The 21594-nt window shown below is 38.2% G+C and overlaps 1 protein-coding gene across 2 annotated transcripts in view; it reads right to left on the bottom strand.

The window, feature by feature from the left end:
* Positions 1–21594, bottom strand: part of OTOG (otogelin) — a 2079396-nt gene that overhangs the window by 316479 nt on the left and 1741323 nt on the right. For both annotated transcript variants that reach the window (XM_044082876.1, XM_044082877.1), the window contains exons 39-40: positions 1791–1880; positions 500–683 (exon numbers count right to left, since the gene is read on the bottom strand). In XM_044082876.1, coding sequence (XP_043938811.1) covers positions 500–683; positions 1791–1880 — 274 coding nt within the window. The remainder of the gene's footprint in view (positions 1–499; positions 684–1790; positions 1881–21594) is intronic.

Here is a 21594-nt window from a genome sequence, read left to right as displayed (position 1 = left end):
TATGAGGCAAAAATTGGTACGCTTGAGAGGGAGGATTGATGCCTCTGTTTATTACATCTGGTATGTACTATATATCAGCCACTTTGGATTAGCTATGAGTGCAGTACCCCTTAATACCTGTGAATAATATCTATAAATCAAAGTGCATCTATCCCAGTTTGAAAACAGGCAATGTTTATCGCTGGTGACAGATAAATAAATTGGAGATGACATGGCTACACCATTTCAAATTAAATAAAAATATTTTTAATAAATATGTAATTACAGAGATTTTTCTAGCTGTGTTTTATATTCTGACAATAGCAAGGACATTATAACTAAGATATTCCAAATTCATTAATAAAGGGTATCCTGCTATACAAAAACCTGATTGCTAAGTACATCAGTATTTACATTTCTCAAAACTTAGTTAAACTGAAAAGCCACATGTTTATTTTTTTAATCTATAAAATAAAAGAATTCCATAATTTATTCAAATGAAAATAGAGTGACCTCTTACCACAGAGCCCCATGGCTGCAGCTTTGCTGGACATCCTAGCTTCAATTATCATTGTTCCCGTGCTGTGAAACCACTGTATTTGCATTTTAGCAGGAGTCTTGATCAGGTACATATTACCAGTATCAACAATGTCAAAGCCATATTTTCTAAATTTTGGACGTGCATATCTTGAATTCACCATAAGCTACAATGATAAAAATAACTTCTATTGAAAACATGATATGACATGTTTCAGCTTAAAAATCAAATAGAAAAGTTGACAGTTTTGTTCTGGAAAATAATACTTGAGGCTTTTTATAAACCTTTGAATGATAACTTATTATAGACTTGCCATTCCCACATGCACAATATATCATTTTCAATAGCCACTTGGGATAAGGCAATTAAAACTATGCACTAATGGCCCCATACACAACACTTACTTACCATTTCCTAGAAAATTGTTTTGTCCTAACTAAAACCATGAAAAGAAAATATTTCAAGTGAAGTGCAATCAAGACAAATGGTTATACTCATGAATGCTACCTTCCTTTCCTCTAATATGGCACCAATGCCTGATATTTCAAACTTCATCCAGAGTACTTTAAGACCAAGGTTTACATCTGCTTGTTAAATCCTCAATGTCACTGCAGTAACCATGGGTTGCTGTGAAGCAAAAATGTGAAGGGGAAGGCAATGAACCATCTCATATGAAGTCCTTGGTAAAAGTTATCATGGCTTCAGTAGGTGTTTGACAAACTAAAATGTCAGATGTTTTAAAACAGTAGTAGCAATGTTTTCTCCTCGCATAAAAAATTAATCATACCCACAGTAGATAAGAACATTAGAATATTTACCCAAGACACTTCCCTGTTATATAACTTTTTGACTGATTTTTGTTTATTTTCTTAGTTTTACTCTCAACATGTTTCAGTATTCTTTTTCTATATTGTTATTTCTTTACAAAATTAATAGCTGTAATAAAACCACATTCCACTTGGATGCAATTTAATTCATAAAACTGGGTAGAATTTATACTGTTAAGCATAATAATTGTAGGATAAGTGTGTGCCATGTTTAGTTATACTGATCCTTTTGAGCACTCTTGGAAAGCAGGCTTCTTGATATTTGACAGGACATTTTACATGTTACTGCTATACAACTGTATAAGGAGTTTTATCTAGAAGTTTTAGTACTGGGTTCATAAACAGTAAAAAATATTGACAAGCTAATTCAAAATATGGCAGGAATTAAAAGGATACCAGTATCATTAAAGTCTCCATGAATGGAATACTGATAGTAAACAACTTACCCTTCTGTTCAATCGATCAATTATAACCTCGTTTGATTGATGAGTAACATTAACAACTCCCAGACATAGTGCTGTAGAATTCCACTGGGCCTGTTTTAAAAAGAAATGCAGACAGGGATCAGCCTCTAATGACTAATGAAAATGCTCTTAGTCTTTTAATATAACTTCTTCCTGGATTTGCATAGTAGGATTTGACTACGTAATTCAAAGAAAAAAAATATATATATATATATATATATATATATATATATATATATATATATATATATATATATGTATGTGTGTGTGTGTGTGTGTGTGTGTGTGTATATATATATATATATATATATATATATATATATATATATATATATATATATATATGTATACATGTATAGAATAATACACCGATCGTCAAATAGAAATTAATATCTAGCATGTAATTTTTTTTTACTGCAAGTATTTATAAAGATGACCATTATTATATTGTAGTGCATGGAACAGTGATTGTGCTCTGATATCTGGAAACAGACAAATCATTTAAGTGCTGCTAAAGTGCAATACCTGATCTTACCAAATGTTAAGCACTGTCTGCTAAACTTGTTAAGGTTGGGTCTCATGCTGGGCAATCAAATCTTACAATACTGAACAGCAAACTACAGGGAAAATTTGTTTCTCCCTGCTGTCTGTACCAGTAACAGGTTCCTGACTTCCTGTTATAAAATAAGAAACTTGCTAGAATAATAGGATTTGAGGGGTGCGATTGCATTTTTCTGAAAGCTATGAAGTGTGAAACTCAAATAAATGTATGTCATTATTTAGTGACTTTAATCCTCAGTGATTTGTCAGAAACACACACATTTTATGAGGAACTGACCAAAAATGAGAAGCAAAAATCTGGACATTCTGTGAAAATCTGGATAAGTGAGAGGGATGGAAGGTGAGTGTAAACAAAAGAGATTGAGTTATACTGTCTTTCTGACGGTGCTCATTAAGTGCTATTTATCTGTAACCAGTAGTACGGTGAGCAGGTAAAGCTCCATGTCTTACAAGAAACTGTGTTCTGGTCTGTAACCAGTAGCATGGTGAGCAGATAAAGCTCCATGTCTTACAACAAACTGTGTTCTGGTCTGTAACCAGTAGTACGGTGAGCAGATAAAGCTCCATGTCTTACAACAAACTGTGTTCTGGTCTGTAACCAGTAGTACGGTGAGCAGATAAAGCTCCATGTCTTACAACAAACTGTGTTCTGGTCTGTAACCAGTAGTACGGTGAGCAGATAAAGCTCCATGTCTTACAACAAACTGTGTTCTGGTCTGTAACCAGTAGTACGGTGAGCAGATAAAGCTCCATGTCATAAAACAAACTGTGTTCTGGTCTGTAACCAGTAGTACAGTGAGCAGATAAAGCTCCATGTCTTACAACAAACTGTGTTCTGGTCTGTAACCAGTAGTACGGTGAGCAGATAAAGCTCCATGTCTTACAACAAACTGTGTTCTGGTCTGTAACCAGTAGTACGGTGAGCAGATAAAGCTCCATGTCTTACAACAAACTGTGTTCTGGTCTGTAACCAGTAGTACGGTGAGCAGATAAAGCTCCATGTCTTACAACAAACTGTGTTCTGGTCTGTAACCAGTAGTACGGTGAGCAGATAAAGCTCCATGTCATAAAACAAACTGTGTTCTGGTCTGTAACCAGTAGTACGGTGAGCAGATAAAGCTCCATGTCTTACAACAAACTGTGTTCTGGTCTGTAACCAGTAGTACGGTGAGCAGATAAAGCTCCATGTCATAAAACAAACTGTGTTCTGGTCTGTAACCAGTAGTACGGTGAGCAGATAAAGCTCCATGTCTTACAACAAACTGTGTTCTGGTCTGTAACCAGTAGTACGGTGAGCAGATAAAGCTCCATGTCTTACAACAAACTGTGTTCTGGTCTGTAACCAGTAGTACGGTGAGCAGATAAAGCTTCATGTCTTACAACAAACTGTGTTCTGGTCTGTAACCAGTAGTACGGTGAGCAGATAAAGCTCCATGTCTTACAACAAACTGTGTTCTGGTCTGTAACCAGTAGTACGGTGAGCAGATAAAGCTCCATGTCATAAAACAAACTGTGTTCTGGTCTGTAACCAGTAGTACGGTGAGCAGATAAAGCTCCATGTCTTACAACAAACTGTGTTCTGGTCTGTAACCAGTAGTACGGTGAGCAGATAAAGCTCCATGTCTTACAACAAACTGTGTTCTGGTCTGTAACCAGTAATACAGTGAGCAGATAAAGCTCCATGTCTTACAACAAACTGTGTTCTGGTCTGTAACCAGTAGTACGGTGAGCAGGTAAAGCTCCATGTCATAAAACAAACTGTGTTCTGGTCTGTAACCAGTAGTACGGTGAGCAGATAAAGCTCCATGTCTTACAACAAACTGTGTTCTGGTCTGTAACCAGTAGTACGGTGAGCAGATAAAGCTCCATGTCATAAAACAAACTGTGTTCTGGTCTGTAACCAGTAGTACGATGAGCAGATAAAGCTCCATATCTTACAACAAACTGTGTTCTGGTCTGTAACCAGTCGTACGGTGAGCAGATAAAGCTCCATGTCATAAAACAAACTGTGTTCTGGTCTGTAACCAGTAGTACAGAGAGCAGATAAAGCTCCATGTCTTACAACAAACTGTGTTCTGGTCTGTAACCAGTAGTACGGTGAGCAGGTAAAGCTCCATGTCTTACAACAAACTGTGTTCTGGTCTGTAACCAGTAGTACGGTGAGCAGATAAAGCTCCATGTCTTACAACAAACTGTGTTCTGGTCTGAACCAGTAGTACGATGAGCAGATAAAGCTCCATGTCTTACAACAAACTGTGTTCTGGTCTGTAACCAGTAGTACGATGAGCAGATAAAGCTCCATGTCTTACAACAAACTGTGTTCTGGTCTGTAACCAGTAGTACGGTGAGCAGATAAAGCTCCATGTCTTACAACAAACTGTGTTCTGGTCTGTAACCAGTAGTACAGAGAGCAGATAAAGCTCCATGTCTTACAACAAACTGTGTTCTGGTCTGTAACCAGTAGTACAGTGAGCAGATAAAGCTCCATGTCTTACAACAAACTGTGTTCTGGTCTGTAACCAGTAGTACGGTGAGCAGGTAAAGCTCCATGTCTTACAACAAACTGTGTTCTGGTCTGTAACCAGTAGTACGGTGAGCAGGTAAAGCTCCATGTCTTACAACAAACTGTGTTCTGGTCTGTAACCAGTAGTACGGTGAGCAGATAAAGCTCCATGTCTTACAACAAACTGTTCTGGTCTGTAACCAGTAGTACGGTGAGCAGATAAAGCTCCATGTCTTACAACAAACTGTGTTCTGGTCTGTAACCAGTAGTACGGTGAGCAGATAAAGCTCCATGTCTTACAACAAACTGTGTTCTGGTCTGTAACCAGTAGTACAGAGAGCAGATAAAGCTCCATGTCATAAAACAAACTGTGTTCTGGTCTGTAACCAGTAGTACGGTGAGCAGATAAAGCTCCATGTCTTACAACAAACTGTGTTCTGGTCTGTAACCAGTAGTACGGTGAGCAGATAAAGCTCCATGTCTTACAACAAACTGTGCTCTGGTCTATAACCAGTAGTACGGTGAGCAGATAAAGCTCCATGTCTTACAACAAACTGTGTTCTGGTCTGTAACCAGTAGTACGGTGAGCAGATAAAGCTCCATGTCTTACAACAAACTGTGTTCTGGTCTGTAACCAGTAGTACGGTGAGCAGATAAAGCTCCATGTCTTACAACAAACTGTGTTCTGGTCTGTAACCAGTAGTACGGTGAGCAGATAAAGCTCCATGTCTTACAACAAACAGTGTTCTGGTCTGTAACCAGTGGGACGGTGAGCAGATAAAGCTCCATGTCTTACAACAAACTGTATTCTGGTCTGTAACCAGTAGTACAATGAGCAGGTAAAGCTCCATGTCTTACAACAAACTGTTCTGGTCTGTAACCAGTAGTACAGAGAGCAGATAAAGCTCCATGTCTTACAACAAACTGTGTTCTGGTCTGTAACCAGTAGTACGGTGAGCAGATAAAGCTCCATGTCTTACAACAAACTGTGTTCTGGTCTGTAACCAGTAGTACGGTGAGCTGATAACGCTCCATGTCTTACAACAAACTGTGTTCTGGTCTGTAACCAGTAGTACGGTGAGCAGATAAAGCTCCATGTCTTACAACAAACTGTGTTCTGGTCTGTAACCAGTAGTACAGAGAGCAGATAAAGCTCCATGTCTTACAACAAACTGTGTTCTGGTCTGTAACCAGTAGTACAGTGAGCAGATAAAGCTCCATGTCTTACAACAAACTGTGTTCTGGTCTGTAACCAGTAGTACGGTGAGCAGGTAAAGCTCCATGTCTTACAACAAACTGTGTTCTGGTCTGTAACCAGTAGTACGGTGAGCAGGTAAAGCTCCATGTCGTAAAATAAACTGTGTTCTGGTCTGTAACCAGTAGTACGGTGAGCAGATAAAGCTCCATGTCTTACAACAAACTGTGTTCTGGTCTGTAACCAGTAGTACAGTGAGCAGATAAAGCTCCATGTCTTACAACAAACTGTGTTCTGGTCTGTAACCAGTAGTACAGAGAGCAGGTAAAGCTCCATGTCTTACAACAAACTGTGTTCTGGTCTGTAACCAGTAATACAGTGAGCAGATAAAGCTCCATGTCTTACAACAAACTGTGTTCTGGTCTGTAACCAGTAGTACGATGAGCAGATAAAGCTCCATGTCTTACAACAAACTGTGTTCTGGTCTGTAACCAGTAATACAGTGAGCAGATAAAGCTCCATGTCTTACAACAAACTGTGTTCTGGTCTGTACCCAGTAGTACGGTGAGCAGATAAAGCTCCATGTCTTACAACAAACTGTGTTCTGGTCTGTAACCAGTAATACAGTGAGCAGATAAAGCTCCATGTCTTACAACAAACTGTGTTCTGGTCTGTAACCAGTAGTACAGAGAGCAGATAAAGCTCCATGTCTTACAACAAACTGTGTTCTGGTCTGTAACCAGTAGTACAGAGAGCAGGTAAAGCTCCATGTCTTACAACAAACTGTGTTCTGGTCTGTAACCAGTAGTATGGTGAGCAGATAAAGCTCCATGTCTTACAACAAACTGTGTTCTGGTCTGTAACCAGTAGTACGGTGAGCAGATAAAGCTCCATGTCTTACAACAAACTGTGTTCTGGTCTGTAACCAGTCGTCCGGTGAGCAGATAAAGCTCCATGTCGTAAAATAAACTGTGTTCTGGTCTGTAACCAGTCGTACGGTGAGCAGATAAAGCTCCATGTCATAAAATAAACTGTGTTCTGGTCTGTAACCAGTAGCACGGTGAGCAGGTAAAGCTCCATGTCTTACAACAAACTGTGTTCTGGTCTGTAACCAGTCGTATGGTGAGCAGATAAAGCTCCATGTCATAAAATAAACTGTGTTCTGGTCTGTAACCAGTAGTACGGTGAGCAGATAAAGCTCCATGTCATAAAACAAACTGTGTTCTGGTCTGTAACCAGTAGTACGGTGAGCAGATAAAGCTCCATGTCATAAAACAAACTGTGTTCTGGTCTGTAACCAGTAGTACGGTGAGCAGATAAAGCTCCATGTCTTACAACAAACTGTGTTCTGGTCTGTAACCAGTAGTATGGTGAGCAGATAAAGCTCCATGTCTTACAACAAACTGTGTTCTGGTCTGTAACCAGTAGTAAAGAGAGCAGATAAAGCTCCATGTCTTACAACAAACTGTGTTCTGGTCTGTAACCAGTAATACAGTGAGCAGATAAAGCTCCATGTCTTACAACAAACTGTGTTCTGGTCTGTAACCAGTAGCACGGTGAGCAGATAAAGCTCCATGTCTTACAACAAACTGTGTTCTGGTCTGTAACCAGTAGTACGGTGAGCAGATAAAGCTCCATGTCTTACAACAAACTGTGTTCTGGTCTGTAACCAGTAGTACGGTGAGCAGATACAGCTGCATGTCTTACAACAAACTGTGTTCTGGTCTGTACCCAGTAGTACGGTGAGCAGGTAAAGCTCCATGTCTTACAACAAACTGTGTTCTGGTCTGTAACCAGTAGTACGGTGAGCAGATAAAGCTCCATGTCTTACAACAAACTGTGTTCTTGTCTGTAACCAGTAATACAGTGAGCAGATAAAGCTCCATGTCTTACAACAAACTGTGTTCTGGTCTGTACCCAGTAGTACGGTGAGCAGATAAAGCTCCATGTCTTACAACAAACTGTGTTCTGGTCTGTAACCAGTAGTACGGTGAGCAGATAAAGCTCCATGTCTTACAACAAACTGTGTTCTGGTCTGTAACCAGTAATACAGTGAGCAGATAAAGCTCCATGTCTTACAACAAACTGTGTTCTGGACTGTACCCAGTAGTACGGTGAGCAGATAAAGCTCCATGTCTTACAACAAACTGTGTTCTGGTCTGTACCCAGTAGTACAGAGAGCAGATAAAGCTCCATGTCTTACAACAAACTGTGTTCGGGTCTGTAACCAGTAGTACAGAGAGCAGATAAAGCTCCATGTCTTACAACAAACTGTGTTCTGGTCTGTACCCAGTAGTACAGAGAGCAGATAAAGCTCCATGTCTTACAACAAACTGTGTTCTGGTCTGTAACCAGTAGTGCGGTGAGCAGATAAAGCTCCATGTCTTACAACAAACTGTGTTCTGGTCTGTAACCAGTAGTACAGTGAGCAGATAAAGCTCCATGTCTTACAACAAACTGTGTACTGTACTGTAACCAGTTGTACGGTGACCAGATAAAGCTCCATGTCTTACAACTAACTGTGTTCTGGTTTCACATCTTAACCCTAATTATGTGTTCCTGACATGGATGCTAAAATTCACCTCGCAAGGTGAACCTTTTGGCATCCGTGTCATGAACCACACTAAGTGGGTTATGACCGGTGACCAGGTCATAACCCTCTAACATGTCAGTTTCATCATTTTTTAGGTATACAGCATAGTGAAGCATAGTAAAATGAAATCAGATTCAGTTAAATACTGCATTTGTCTGAGTGTTCACAATGCCAAACTTAAATGTCAAATTTTAAAATATGTTTCCTCCCTAATGTCAAACATGGTAAAATTGGTGTTCAACATTTGATTTTTCTGGAAGTTGTGCATGAAAGCCCATTTGCCATCTGAGGAGTAGAACAGGAAGAGAGTTTTAGTACTGTAGATTCAGTAAAAAAATAGAGACATTACGAAACTTTGAAATTAGCCTTTTGAACAAGTATGTCATACAGATGCATTTCAACTATATAGATATATATATATATATATATATATATATATATATATATATATATATATATATATATACACACACACACACACACACACACACACACACACACACACACACACACGGTGGATATAAAAAGTGTACACACCCCTGTTAAAATGCCAGGTTTTTGTGATATAAAAAAATGAGACCACAATAAATCATTTCAAAACTTTCCCCACCTTCAATGTGATCTATAACCTGTACAATTCAATTGAAAAACAAACATATCTATTAGGGGAGTAAATATAAAAAATAAAGAAGGCAAAATAAGCAGGTTGAATAAGTGTACACACCCTTAAACTAATACTTTGCTGAAGCACCTTTTGATTTAATTACAGCATTCAGTCTTCTTGGGTAGGAGCCTATCAGCATGGCACATCTTGACATGGTGATATTTGCCCACTCTTCTTTGCAAAAGTGCTCCAAATCTGTCAGATTGCAGGGCATCTCTTGTGCACAGCCCTCTTCAGGTCACCCCACAGATTTTCTGTTGGATTAGGTCAGAGATCTGACTGGGCCATTCCAAAACTTTAATTTTCTTCTGGTGAATCCATTCTTTTGTTGATTTGGATGTCTTGTCTTTTCATCAATTTTGGAGGGAAGTCCAGTTCTTTACAAAATGACTGTTGTCCCATATTTTCTCCACTTTTTGATGACTGTCTTCACTGTGTTCCATGGTATATCCAATGCTGTGGAAATTCTTTTGTACCCTTCTCTTGACTGATACCTTTCAACAATAAAATCCCTTTGATGCTTTGTAAGCTCTCTGTGAACCATGGCTTTTTCTGTAGCAGGCAACTGAGTAAATGTCAGGAAAATCCTACTAGGATAGCTGAACTTTATTTGGGGTTAATCAGAGTCTCTTGAATTGATGCAGGTGTGTACCCAAAAAGACTGAATGTTGTAATTACATCAAAAGGTGATTCAACAAAGTATTAGTTTAAGGGTGTGCACACTTATGCAACCAACTTATTGCACATTTTTTTTAATTTTTTATATTTATTCCCCTTACAGATTTGTTTGTTTTTCAATTGAACTGTACAGGCTATAGGCCACATTAAAGGTGGGAAAAGTTTTGAAATGATTTATTGTGGTCTCATTTCTTATATCACAAAAACCTAGCATTTTAACAGGGGGGTGTACACTTTGAATATCCACTGTATAAATACATATACATATATATATATATATATATATATATATATATATATATATATGGGTCTACTTCCTAAAATCGACAGACCATTTGAACGACATTCATTTGGTCTACAGCTCATTTGGTCGACAACCAGTATTCAAGGCACTTAACAGGGATTTGCCCCCCTCCCCAATGTTGTGCAACCCTGGAGTTGACATATATAGTTAGAGGGGGGTGTGAGGGGTGAAGCCCCTCACCTATTTCCATTTAAAACATGAAAATACAACAAAAAATACACATTTTACACAAAAATAGGTGGGGGGCTTCACCCCCTCACCTCCCCCAATGTGGGGGGCTGTGCCCCCCACACCCCCTAACTATATATATATATATATATATATATATATATATATATATATATAAACTCCAGGGTCTCACAACATTGGGGAGGGGGGGCATATCCTAGGTTTTTGCCTCGAATACTGGTTGTCGACCAAATGAGCTGTCAACCAAATGAATGTCAATCAAATGGTCTGTCGATTTTATGAAGTAGACCCATATATATATATATATATATATATATCTATTTATATACATATATATATATATATATATATATATATATATATATATATATATATATCAGGGTCATTCACACCTATTGACTGTTTCATTCAAAAAGTAATACTCATTGCAAATGTGGAAATACATGGTATCTTGCATGACAAAAGGCCTCTCTCATCACTAAAGTTATCTTATCTGCTACTGAAATATTCATTTGCCATGTTCCAGGTTGTAGGACAGGACTGGGATTATTACAGATATGTATGCAATTATATTTATCTTACTGCTAAGTAAGAAATAATGGCCCTAAAACACTAATAAAACTGGCATTTGTGTTAGACAGCACTGCTTGAATATATATCAAATCATTGATTATAATACATGTTGCATAAATATTGAGCATGATTAATATCATTATTTTCAAGGCAAAAGCAACTATCACAACTAGAGTAAATAGAAGACAACATGTTCAAAACTTATCAAAGAGGTTAATTCATGTCTAATACATCAGAAGATTTGTGTTTTGTATAGGATTTATAACAAATGTTCGAGGAATAAGTGTAATTGTCAGAATTCTGAGAATTAAAGTGCAAACTCAGGACATATATACTAACGCAGGAATTAATAGTATCACAGCATCCCTTCTTCTTGAGTTTTGTACTTTATTGTTATATTCTGAGTATGGCATTTATTTTTTGGCGAATTTTGGCATTTGCATTTAAAGTATCAAATTTCATATAGGGTACCATTTATGAGATGGATTAGGGTTTTTATGAAACAAATGTTGTCAACACATCTTGACCTCATGTTTATTTACTTTCTAAAAATAAGTTTATTTTGCAAATATTCATTATTCATTTATATGTATTTTAATATTTTATTTATCTTGTAAATCCATTTTTTGACAAGTCATTAACGTGAATAAATCCATGTTTCTTCACAGTACTATACTTCTCAGATTATTACAGTTTAAAATGCAGAACAACAGAAATGGTGCCTAAGCATAAAGCAATTGATAGTTCCTTTAAATGAGTCAGTTAGCTTTGTTTTTTGCATTATGGTATATGTTGTAAATTATTCCACAGTGCACATACAAAAAGGACATGTTTGTAAGCTACATTATTCAGAGAAAACACACATATCATGTCAGAGGAGTAATACCGCCTTTTGTATGTCATAGTGTCATAGTGTATATTTTTTATATGTATGCCCACAGCTATTGGCTTTGATTCATATTGACATACTGCATAAATTCTGCTGTGCTGATCTGACATTTGTCAACCATAGCAGAATACTGAAGAATGGAGCCTGCACAATTCCAAAGTTACACATCACTGTTTCCTTATTTCATCAGTTATATAATTAGCCTGAAACGCAACAAAATGAACACACAAGTCAAGTGGATGGAACCAATTACTGACAGTAAATAATTCTAATGTGAGCAGCGTAAAATATCCAGTCAGAATTTGTACTGCTATTCAAATAAAATAATGATTTGCCATTTATATTGCCTGTGGCTGTATGTTACACTACCAATATATATTGGAATAATTACATAAATATTGTTTGGGAAAACTGAGTCTTTGTTTGAATCTCCTAGCAGAAGTGGACACAGAAGCATTGCTGACTGTTCTGTATTGAGAATCCCGCATGACAACCACAAACCCATGTACCTCTGTAACCTGTTATGTTTGACATTCTGTCGGCAGGCAGTGAATCTCAGCTTTGCAGTAATGATGTCAGCATTTTCAGTTCCTTGTTCTTAACATGAGATAAATGCCAAAAGGCTGTCTGATGACAATGAATTGACAATCCAGTAAGGTTATACTCTAGCATTCACAACTAGAGTTCATGGTTATCTCTGGGAAGGTAAGGATTTGTGGCTTACTTCAAGGGAAACCTGATCCCGTGCCTCAGACTAGTATGTCCTGGTAATGGAGACTGTGGACCAGTGAGTCTGTACTGGCAAACTATGTGGTGATACAACCCATGATGAGAAATGATTTGGTTTATTGTGGGATAAATTAAAAAAATATTCATCATTCATTTTCCTCACTGGGAAATGAAGAAGTGAAAAAATATAACAAGACCACTAGCATCAAAATGTATACCCAAGTGAATTAAACATCGTTAGTCAAATGGAGATGATGACACTGAAAAAACAATGGACTCCCTAGGATCAGATACAGGCCATGATTAACCAGGTAAGAATTCTGGGGATCACGACATCAGAGAACTCATCAGTTGCTCATCTTTTTAAAGTGCTGATATAGTGGTAGTAGGGTGGAAAGGCAGACTCTCTAAATAAGGATTTCTTTTTCTTTTTATTAATCACAGATAAGAATTTGTATTTCAGAAATCTGCAGACAATATTGGATTGGGCTTCTAGCTGTAGTGAAGCGTATCAGGAGTGCCAATCCAAATTCGGTATAGTCAGATAGTAAAGACACTGGCCGAGAGTACATCAGACAATCTTCATGTTTAAGAAAGCAAATTATGTATATGGATCTTCTGCCCATTAACAAACTATGACAACAGAGAACAGCTGGAACTGTAAACAGCATTCTTCCCTTAAGTGCAAGACATTGTTCAGGGACTACTAATCTAAAATGAGTCACTATTACAAATCATCTTATAACATTATCAGATACACTTGAACCTCTTCTAAAAATAATCTTTGCCTGAAGCTGCTTTTTGAAAACCATCTTATTGTATCAAGTAGCAATAAAATCTGAATCATTTAGTGTTCTGAGGCATAAGTGTCCTCAGCCATGGCAATCACAAGCTGAAATCTGTACACACACCACATAATTGTGATGACATGCTTTCTCGTATCAAGTGAGAAACAGTCTTATCATTTCTCATGGATGTATATTTCTAGGAAAAATATACACTGTGTAATAAACAGGTTAGCATATGGCATAACATATTCATTGGTCTATACATTCGTATAGCACATACGTAGTGGTGGCTGAAACATTCTACATATTTGTTTTTCTACACAATAAATCATAAAAGTGTTAAAATAATGCAAAAACTTACAGACAGTTCTCTGAACCTAGATGTTGCTGTCTCAATTGTGACCTCAATGATAATGACACAGACCCAGAAAATGAGAAGCTTGTCAGGAGTGGCAGGCCTGAATGCTCAATTGCCTGCCAGTCTACTTTAGAGGAAGGTGTGGAAATGTACACTTTAAATGGACCTCTTGTTGGCATTATACCCTCACCCTACTGGTACACCTCAGCCAGATACAATCTGAATGCTGTAGCCACAAACATGCTAGAGATGAACCATATAGGTGCCAGATGGGACACTTATTGTATGCACAGAGACTCCAAATGCAGACTACCTAAGGGATTAAGGCATAACCAAAAAAGCCTTTACCACCTGCCGATGACAGCCAAATGTTGGGTTACAAAAAGTTTACTCCCCCAGAAACAGGAGGCCTTCCAAGATACACTCTGTAGTGCTTTCTCGGGCAGAATGGGAAAAGAACACATCTGTAGGGTTCTGGTGTTGTTTGACAGCCAAACTGCCGGAGGGAGAAAAATCAACAAACCAAAAAAAAAAAAAACTGAAAGAAAGTCACCATGCTGATCATCAATTCAATGTTGCTTTAATACCTTTTTTTTCAAAAATGTATTTAGTTGACTGGGAATCTCTTATTCCTCTAAGATGTGGTGACCTTACAGCTGATTATATTAATCACAATTAGAGCTGCATTTGTGCAGATTAATCAAAGGTACAACTCCTTACATGGGAAGTGTGTGTGAGACCTTGGCTCCAATGAAACAAGTAAGTTGCACTTACCTTTAACAGTAGATCTTTGAATTCTTCACTGCTGCAGTAGCCTTTAAGCTATATGGTTTATTTCCCTGCCCAGGAAACAACAATTAAGATAGTTTCACAAAGTTCTGGTTCCTCCCAAACCTTAACACTAGACTACTGATTGTCTAGCCTCAAGAAAGGAAATCAACATTCAGAGTGAAGATTTCTTTAGGACATTTTTGCACCTACAGACTGACAGAAGAGCCTAATGACCCTGAACAAAAAAACAAAAATCAGTAAAAGCAGTAAAACATATAAAACTGAAATAAGCACAAGCAATTCAGTGTTGAAGACATTTGAACACACAAGCGTACTTTATATCCCAACTACCACTATATATATAAAAGGAGAGTGGAGAGTGGTGTGGCTATTGCAGCAGTGAGAAATTTGAATTTCTACTTTGATGGGTGCCTGCAACTTAAATAATGTTCTATGTTCATCATTACTTCTACACCAGTAGCATGTAGGATACATGGACTGATTCCAAAGCCTGTTCAACCTGGAAAAAGGAAGTATACAGTTTACGAATCCCCTGGAGAATGATCCTAGCAAAGCTTGACCTAGACCTTGAAAAGTAATCCAGTTCATAGTGCTCTGTAAAGGTATATATGGAGGACCACATAGCTGTGTCTAGAATGCTTCTAGAGTCTGTGCCTCATTTGCCACTGAAAAGGATGACAAGGCTCAAGCAGAACATGTATTGATACTGCCTGGAATGCATTTGCCATGGTGGGAATAACAAAACATAGTAGCTGAGGACAACCACCTGAGAACTCTCTGTTTAGACAGGATGTCCCTTATTCATTCCTTAGTAAGAAATAAATGGCTGATCAGCTTTTCTAAAAGACTTAACTTAGTTCTGTCAAAAAAGTACCTGAGCTGCCTATACACATACAAAACATGCAGCATCCTTTCTTCCTGATTTTTAGATTCTGGGTAGAAAACTGGGAGAATGATGGCTTGATTCAAAGTAAACTCTGAAACCACTTTGGGCATAAAAGAAGGGTTTTTCTTAATGTGCACAAGCTGAAAAAGCAACAAAACTACAAACTGAAGTAAAAGCCACAAACATTAAACAGCTTACAAACCCCGGTCTGTTCAGAATAACAAGATGCAAATCTCCAAAAAATGCTGTGTAATGGACCATTAAAATACCTCTTTAATAAAAAAATATTTAAAATAAGATAAGCACTTTTATTTTGTTTCACTACAGAACTTCATCAGATAAATCCAAGGAAGTAGGACTAAGAATTTATGTAAGACATCAGTCCTCAGCAGCCAATCTATGTGTCAAAAATGAGCCAGCACCCCCTTAAAGGGAACCTTGCATTATCTTCTTAAAGCTTTTCATTTTAATAGACTGGAAATGGAGATGCATTCATTAATACCTGGCCAAACATCAGCTTGAGTCACCAGCTGCCTTGGTGGATCTGCTCAACAACTACAAAATAAAAGTAATGTTCATGAAATTCTGTTACATGTTTAGCCATGGCATTCATAACTTTGTCTTTTTGTACATCATAAAGATGTTCATACGTCCTTTCTTTTAAGGCACATTCAGTCTTTCCAATAAAAATGATGGACATTCCTGAGAGATGGCACCTTTGCTGTTATAATCAAATTTTCCTCTAACCCAAACATGTTGTTTTTTTACCCAAAAATAGTCACCCACTTGGATCCATTTACAGAATGAACATCACCCACATTTGGTCATTCTACAAGTAGTACTGGTTGCATTGATATTAAGCATTGTACCTTCTAACATTTTCTTTATGTTCTTCCCTCTTCTGAAAACCACAAAAGGGCACTCTGGAAGTAGTTGTAAAAATTCCCTGTTTTCTTTAAATAAATCTCAATTCTTCTTAAGTATCCATCTTATAATCTGATCGTCTTGGTTAAAGTCCATAATGAAGGCACTCCCCAGATCACCAGTTCCATTGTTAACTTTTTCGCCAGTTTTAATTACATCAGCACCATTATTATTGAATAACGGGATGTAGTAATTCCTTTTCCTTTTCATCACCACTTCCTCCTTGATGTCAGTTACAAACTCTTTTGGATATCTTCTTGCCAGAAACATGTTTTACAAGAAAGCACACCTTTCCCAGAAGTGTTGTTCCAAGATTACCATTCTTGCGGCCCTCACAAATTGCCCATTTACTACTGCTTTATTTTGGGCAAGGGGGTGATCAGTCAAAAAATGAAGGAAGGAGTTGGAGTAAGTTGGATTTCACTAAATCCTCAAAACATAATGACAATTATACGAGTCTCCAGACAAAAAAAAAAAAAAACATCCAGATAAGAAATATTAAAAACTCATGCTTGAGTTGATGTAGTTCATAAATTCCATCAGCCTTTCCTCAGTATCCTGCCACATGCTACACAAATCATAGAGATACCTGGTGTAAAATCTCACAGATGTATAAAAGGGGCCATTGAAGACAAAGGCTTGCTCCCATTTAGCGATTACAATATTGTCATAAACAGAACCACAATTTGCTCCCAGAACCACACTTTGGTTTTGATGATACAATTGTCCTTCATGGAAAATATTGTTGTTGGTAAGGACAGTTTCCAACAAATCCAGAAATCTAGTCTGATCAAGCCTTTGTTTACAAGAAACCCATGGAACCAGTTTAATACCACCTCAGGTGTATCACCATGTGGAAATCAACCACATCAATAGTGACAAGTAGGTCAGTCTCCACATAGATAGTGTTAATGATGTTTTTTAAGAATTCCCAGGAATCTTTGTAAACTTGTGGTTCAGTCTTATGTATATATTTTAATTTATAATCCACAAACTTAGCACATGCCTGAGTGATAGATCCCAGATTGCTCACAATAAGACACATAGGAGGTTTATTAAGGTCCTTGTGGATTTTGGGTATCCCAAAAATTGTAGGCATCACAGGAGAGATATTGTTAAGGTAGTTAAATTCTTCTATGTTGATTCTTCCTTCTATAAACATATCATTTAAAAGGGAAGTTATTCTCCTGTATGCTTGATTTAATTCGTTTCTGGATACTTCATTGTAAATGCTGTTGTTTAACATTTCCTTTATTCTCTTGGAGTATTCTTTTTGTTGAGCATAAAAGAAGGATTTGTTCTTAATGTGGCCATATGTATGTGGAATATAAGGTAAGATTCACCTGTCATGAGGGTTTGCAACTCAAATACTCTTTTTGCAGATGTCACAGCAATGGCGAGAAGAGCTTTCCAAGTCAAGATTTTTAAATCTGGTTCAAAAATTGACATAGTCAAGTTTTCTAATACAAAGTTGATATCCCAAGGAGAGCCTCTTCACAAGGAGGTGGCAGGTGTAAACCCCTTTTCATATGTCCATCAGTAATTACAAGGCCAGCTAGTCTTGTGGGACATTTTAACCCTACCCAATGTCAAATGACCTTACCCATCTCACTGCTGATAATTATATATTACAGCTAGTGATAAATAACTGGGATCATACCATAAATAATTTGAGGGGACCGATGCATGGGGTAAAGCATTTAGGAGCTGCTGCTGTCCACTAATAATACACGGGGAAGTTGTGGGGTAAATTTTTCATTAACCATCTATAGAGAAAAGTAGTACTTGAATATGGTTAGGGGTGAGCTTTGCTTTGCATGAATGCAGTCTAAGAAACTGTTGTACCACAAACAGAGAAGAAAGAGGACAATCTGTGTGTAAACATGCTGAAATAGTCACAAGATGAACCTTTTCAGGAGAATAAGAGAGGAAGGAGGACTGTAACTCATACAAATACTTGAGCACCAATGGTACAAAATCCGTGATGGACCCCCAGTTACTGACTAGACAACAACTAGGAAATCGCTTCAACTTACCAGTGTATGACTTTTTGTAGCAGGTTTTGTTTTCCTGCCTCCTTTAGTACCTGCTGCACAACATTACGTAATAGCCTAAAAGGTATTAGAAATGAATCATCCAGGTAGTCAGTTGAAGTTGACTGAGAATGAAGTGTATTAAATTCCTCATCTTGATTGAGTATATCCAGTATGTGAAGAAGCTTGTAGTATTTTCCCCTGGCCAGTTTCATAATAAGGGAGAAACACTGTTGCCTGAGCCAAAAGGGAGTCACTACAATTATTTTGGAAAATCTACTGAATCTTCAGAATTAGCCTTGATATTCATGGATGGGGTAGACATGCATAAAAAGCATTCACATCTATGGGAATGAAAATGTATTTGTTTTCCAGGCTTATTTGTAGGGAGTATTGTTTCAGAATTTGTTTGGCTGTCTGTTTTGAAAGGAGGTGAATATATCTGTTTGAGGTGTCCCCTACAGGTGGATCAGTTTATGGAAGATCCTTTTATTCAATTTCCATTAACGATGGCCTGTCCTGTTCTTACTGACCTTGTATGTCACTATGTTTTGCTCTGACAGAATGTAAGATGCTTGGAGGTTTACAAAATGCTGAAAGGCTACCTCCCAAGCCATCATAGCCAGCCTAATAGGGGTATGACTTTGTACCTCCACACTTGTTTATGTATCACGTGGCTGTGGTATTGTCTGCGATCACTTGAAGAGGTCTTGCTGAGCATAGGTGAAAGAAAGATTTTCAAGGCATGAATCATTTATTCCAAAGTGGTTTAGGTTGTCTGAATAACTCCACAGGCTTTGCACCTTTACCCACATGAAAACTGGTCCCCAAGTAAAATCTGAAGCATCTGTGGTGACAGATTATTCTGAGGTCTGAAGAGAGAAAGGGAGAGCAGAGTCAAGCTAAATTTGTTGTCTCCATAAATGCAACTACATTTAAAAAAGAAACTGGTATTAGATACTACAGAGAATGAAAATGCTGAGATCATGTGTTGTTTTAGAAACCAGTGCAGTTTTCTCATATGCAACCTAGCAAGGGGAATCATGAGAATGAAAGAAGTATCAAAGAAGCCATGAACAACAGGATCCTGAGAAATTCTGTTACAGAAGTATGAGAATAACTAGAGAAACTCAGGAAAGATTTCAGATAAAAATCCACCATCCATTCTGTCAGAAAGGCATTTTGAAGAGTGGTATATAGAAGGCAGCCAAGAAACACAATCCTATGAGATGGAGTCAAGGAGGATTTTGTAACATTTATCTGGAATACCAGATTGGTCAGAAGAGACATAAATAACTCGAGTTTATGTCTCCTGCCATCTGCTTAAAGACTCTGCAAAGATAAGTAAGTCATCTAAATAAGAAAATATGGCAATGCCATTCAGTCTGCAATTTGGCTGTGGTAGGCATGTTGTGAACACCCTTGGAGCTGTGGACAATTCAAAGAGTAAAACAGAAACTGATAATGTCACCCAGAAATGGAGAACCTTAGAAATTTCCTGAAGCCTGTGGCTATGGGAATGTAGCAATATGTACCTTTTAAGTTTGGTGTTACCATGCAACTCTTTGAAGGAATGAAGAGTGACATGTTATGTGAGTTCAACATTTTAAATGTTGCTTTTTTCCCATACAGGTTCAGAAATTAAAAATCTGATATTGTTAATCCTCGTTCATTCCTTATGCATGGGTATTGGTTCTGACCTCGGAACTGAGCTGGCCATTTTCCAAGCTCGCATCATCTTCAAACTCTCTAGCTAAACTCTTACCCACAATCCCCCTCTCCCTGTTACCTCAGATTTCATTTGCCGCATTGCCATTCAGTCGTGTCAAGCTGCTTCTCTTGAGCTAAGTACAGTTATTTGTTGTTTAATAGTCATTTATATTACTTTCCTGTCAGAAAAGTTTCTGTTTCATTGTCTCTTACCCTATCGCATCTAGCGACCATAATTTCTTCAGGTCTTTCTTCTTTTTTCTCTACCTTTTTACCACAAGGTATTCTCCCCTTACCATCCTTGGTAATCTTTCTTTTTTTTTCATACCTTCTGGTATTCTTTTGTACCACTGCTGGTACCATTTTCTGCTATCTAATTTTGCTATCATGGCAGATAAGAAATGTAGTCCAGGGTTTAAACGGTGTTCTGATTGTGGACACAAACCACGTACTTCTGATGCACACTCTTTGTGCGTTTATTGTTTGGGGGCGTCCCGCTATCTGTTGACCTGCCCTGTACTATCTATGAAAACTTTTCAAATAGAACTTTGTTGGAAGGGAAACACAAGCTGTTGCTGAAGGGACTTCTTAAATCTCCCTTTTCAGAGGCTATTTTTGGGTCGGAGTCCTCAACCCCTCCTAGAGCCCATAAGAAAATCTTGGATGTTCCTACCAAGGCTAAATCTTTGCCTTCATCCCCGGCTGGGGACTCCCGCCAACCAATACCTAAAAAGGCTAAAGTTTCAGCTCCGGAGCTCACTCAGTCAGCCCCAGTGCTTTCGATGCCTAGAACTTTGGCACCGAGGCCTTCGGCTCCATTAGTGATCTTGGATCCGTCTTCTCCTGCAGCCTTCACTATATCGGCACTGAGGGGCTCCTTGGTTCAGATTATTACTACTATATCAGCACCGACCATTCATTCGGCGCAGACCTTGACCATGTCAGCTCTGACATCTTACTTGGAACCGATGCCTTTATTGCTGACTCCAGTTTTGTCGGTTCCAGCTTTGGTACCGACAACCACTTCAGCACCAATCCCTGTGTCTTGGTGAAGACCATGACCTCAGCACCAATGACTTCTTCAGTGTAGTTCAGTCTCTCTCTCGGCACCATTGTTCTTGGTGTGGACTGGTGAGATGGGCACCGAGCTTGCCTCTTTTGTGGACAGGCTTGTTTTGCCCTCAGTCTCCATGAGGTCCACTAGAAGCCTTTCCAAACATGACGTGTTGCGTCTTGTGGATTAGGTGCTCTTGGCCAGAGGTATCCCACCCCCCAGGAACTATCCTACCTTGGGAGGTGATCACCCATCTCCAAAGACCCCTTTTTATTCTCCTCCTTCATTGCCTTTGAAGTCCATGGATATAGCACAGTCTTCCCCTTCTGCGGTTCCCTTTATGGATTTTGCTAAGGAACTGCA

This window comes from Protopterus annectens, chromosome 9.part0 (genome assembly GCF_019279795.1).
Source record: "Protopterus annectens isolate FY-2018-M chromosome 9.part0, PAN1.0, whole genome shotgun sequence".
In the NCBI taxonomy this organism is placed as follows: domain Eukaryota; kingdom Metazoa; phylum Chordata; order Ceratodontiformes; family Protopteridae; genus Protopterus; species Protopterus annectens.
The sequence above is the reverse complement of the archived record's forward strand: the minus strand, read 5'-3'. Positions and strand labels throughout refer to the sequence as shown.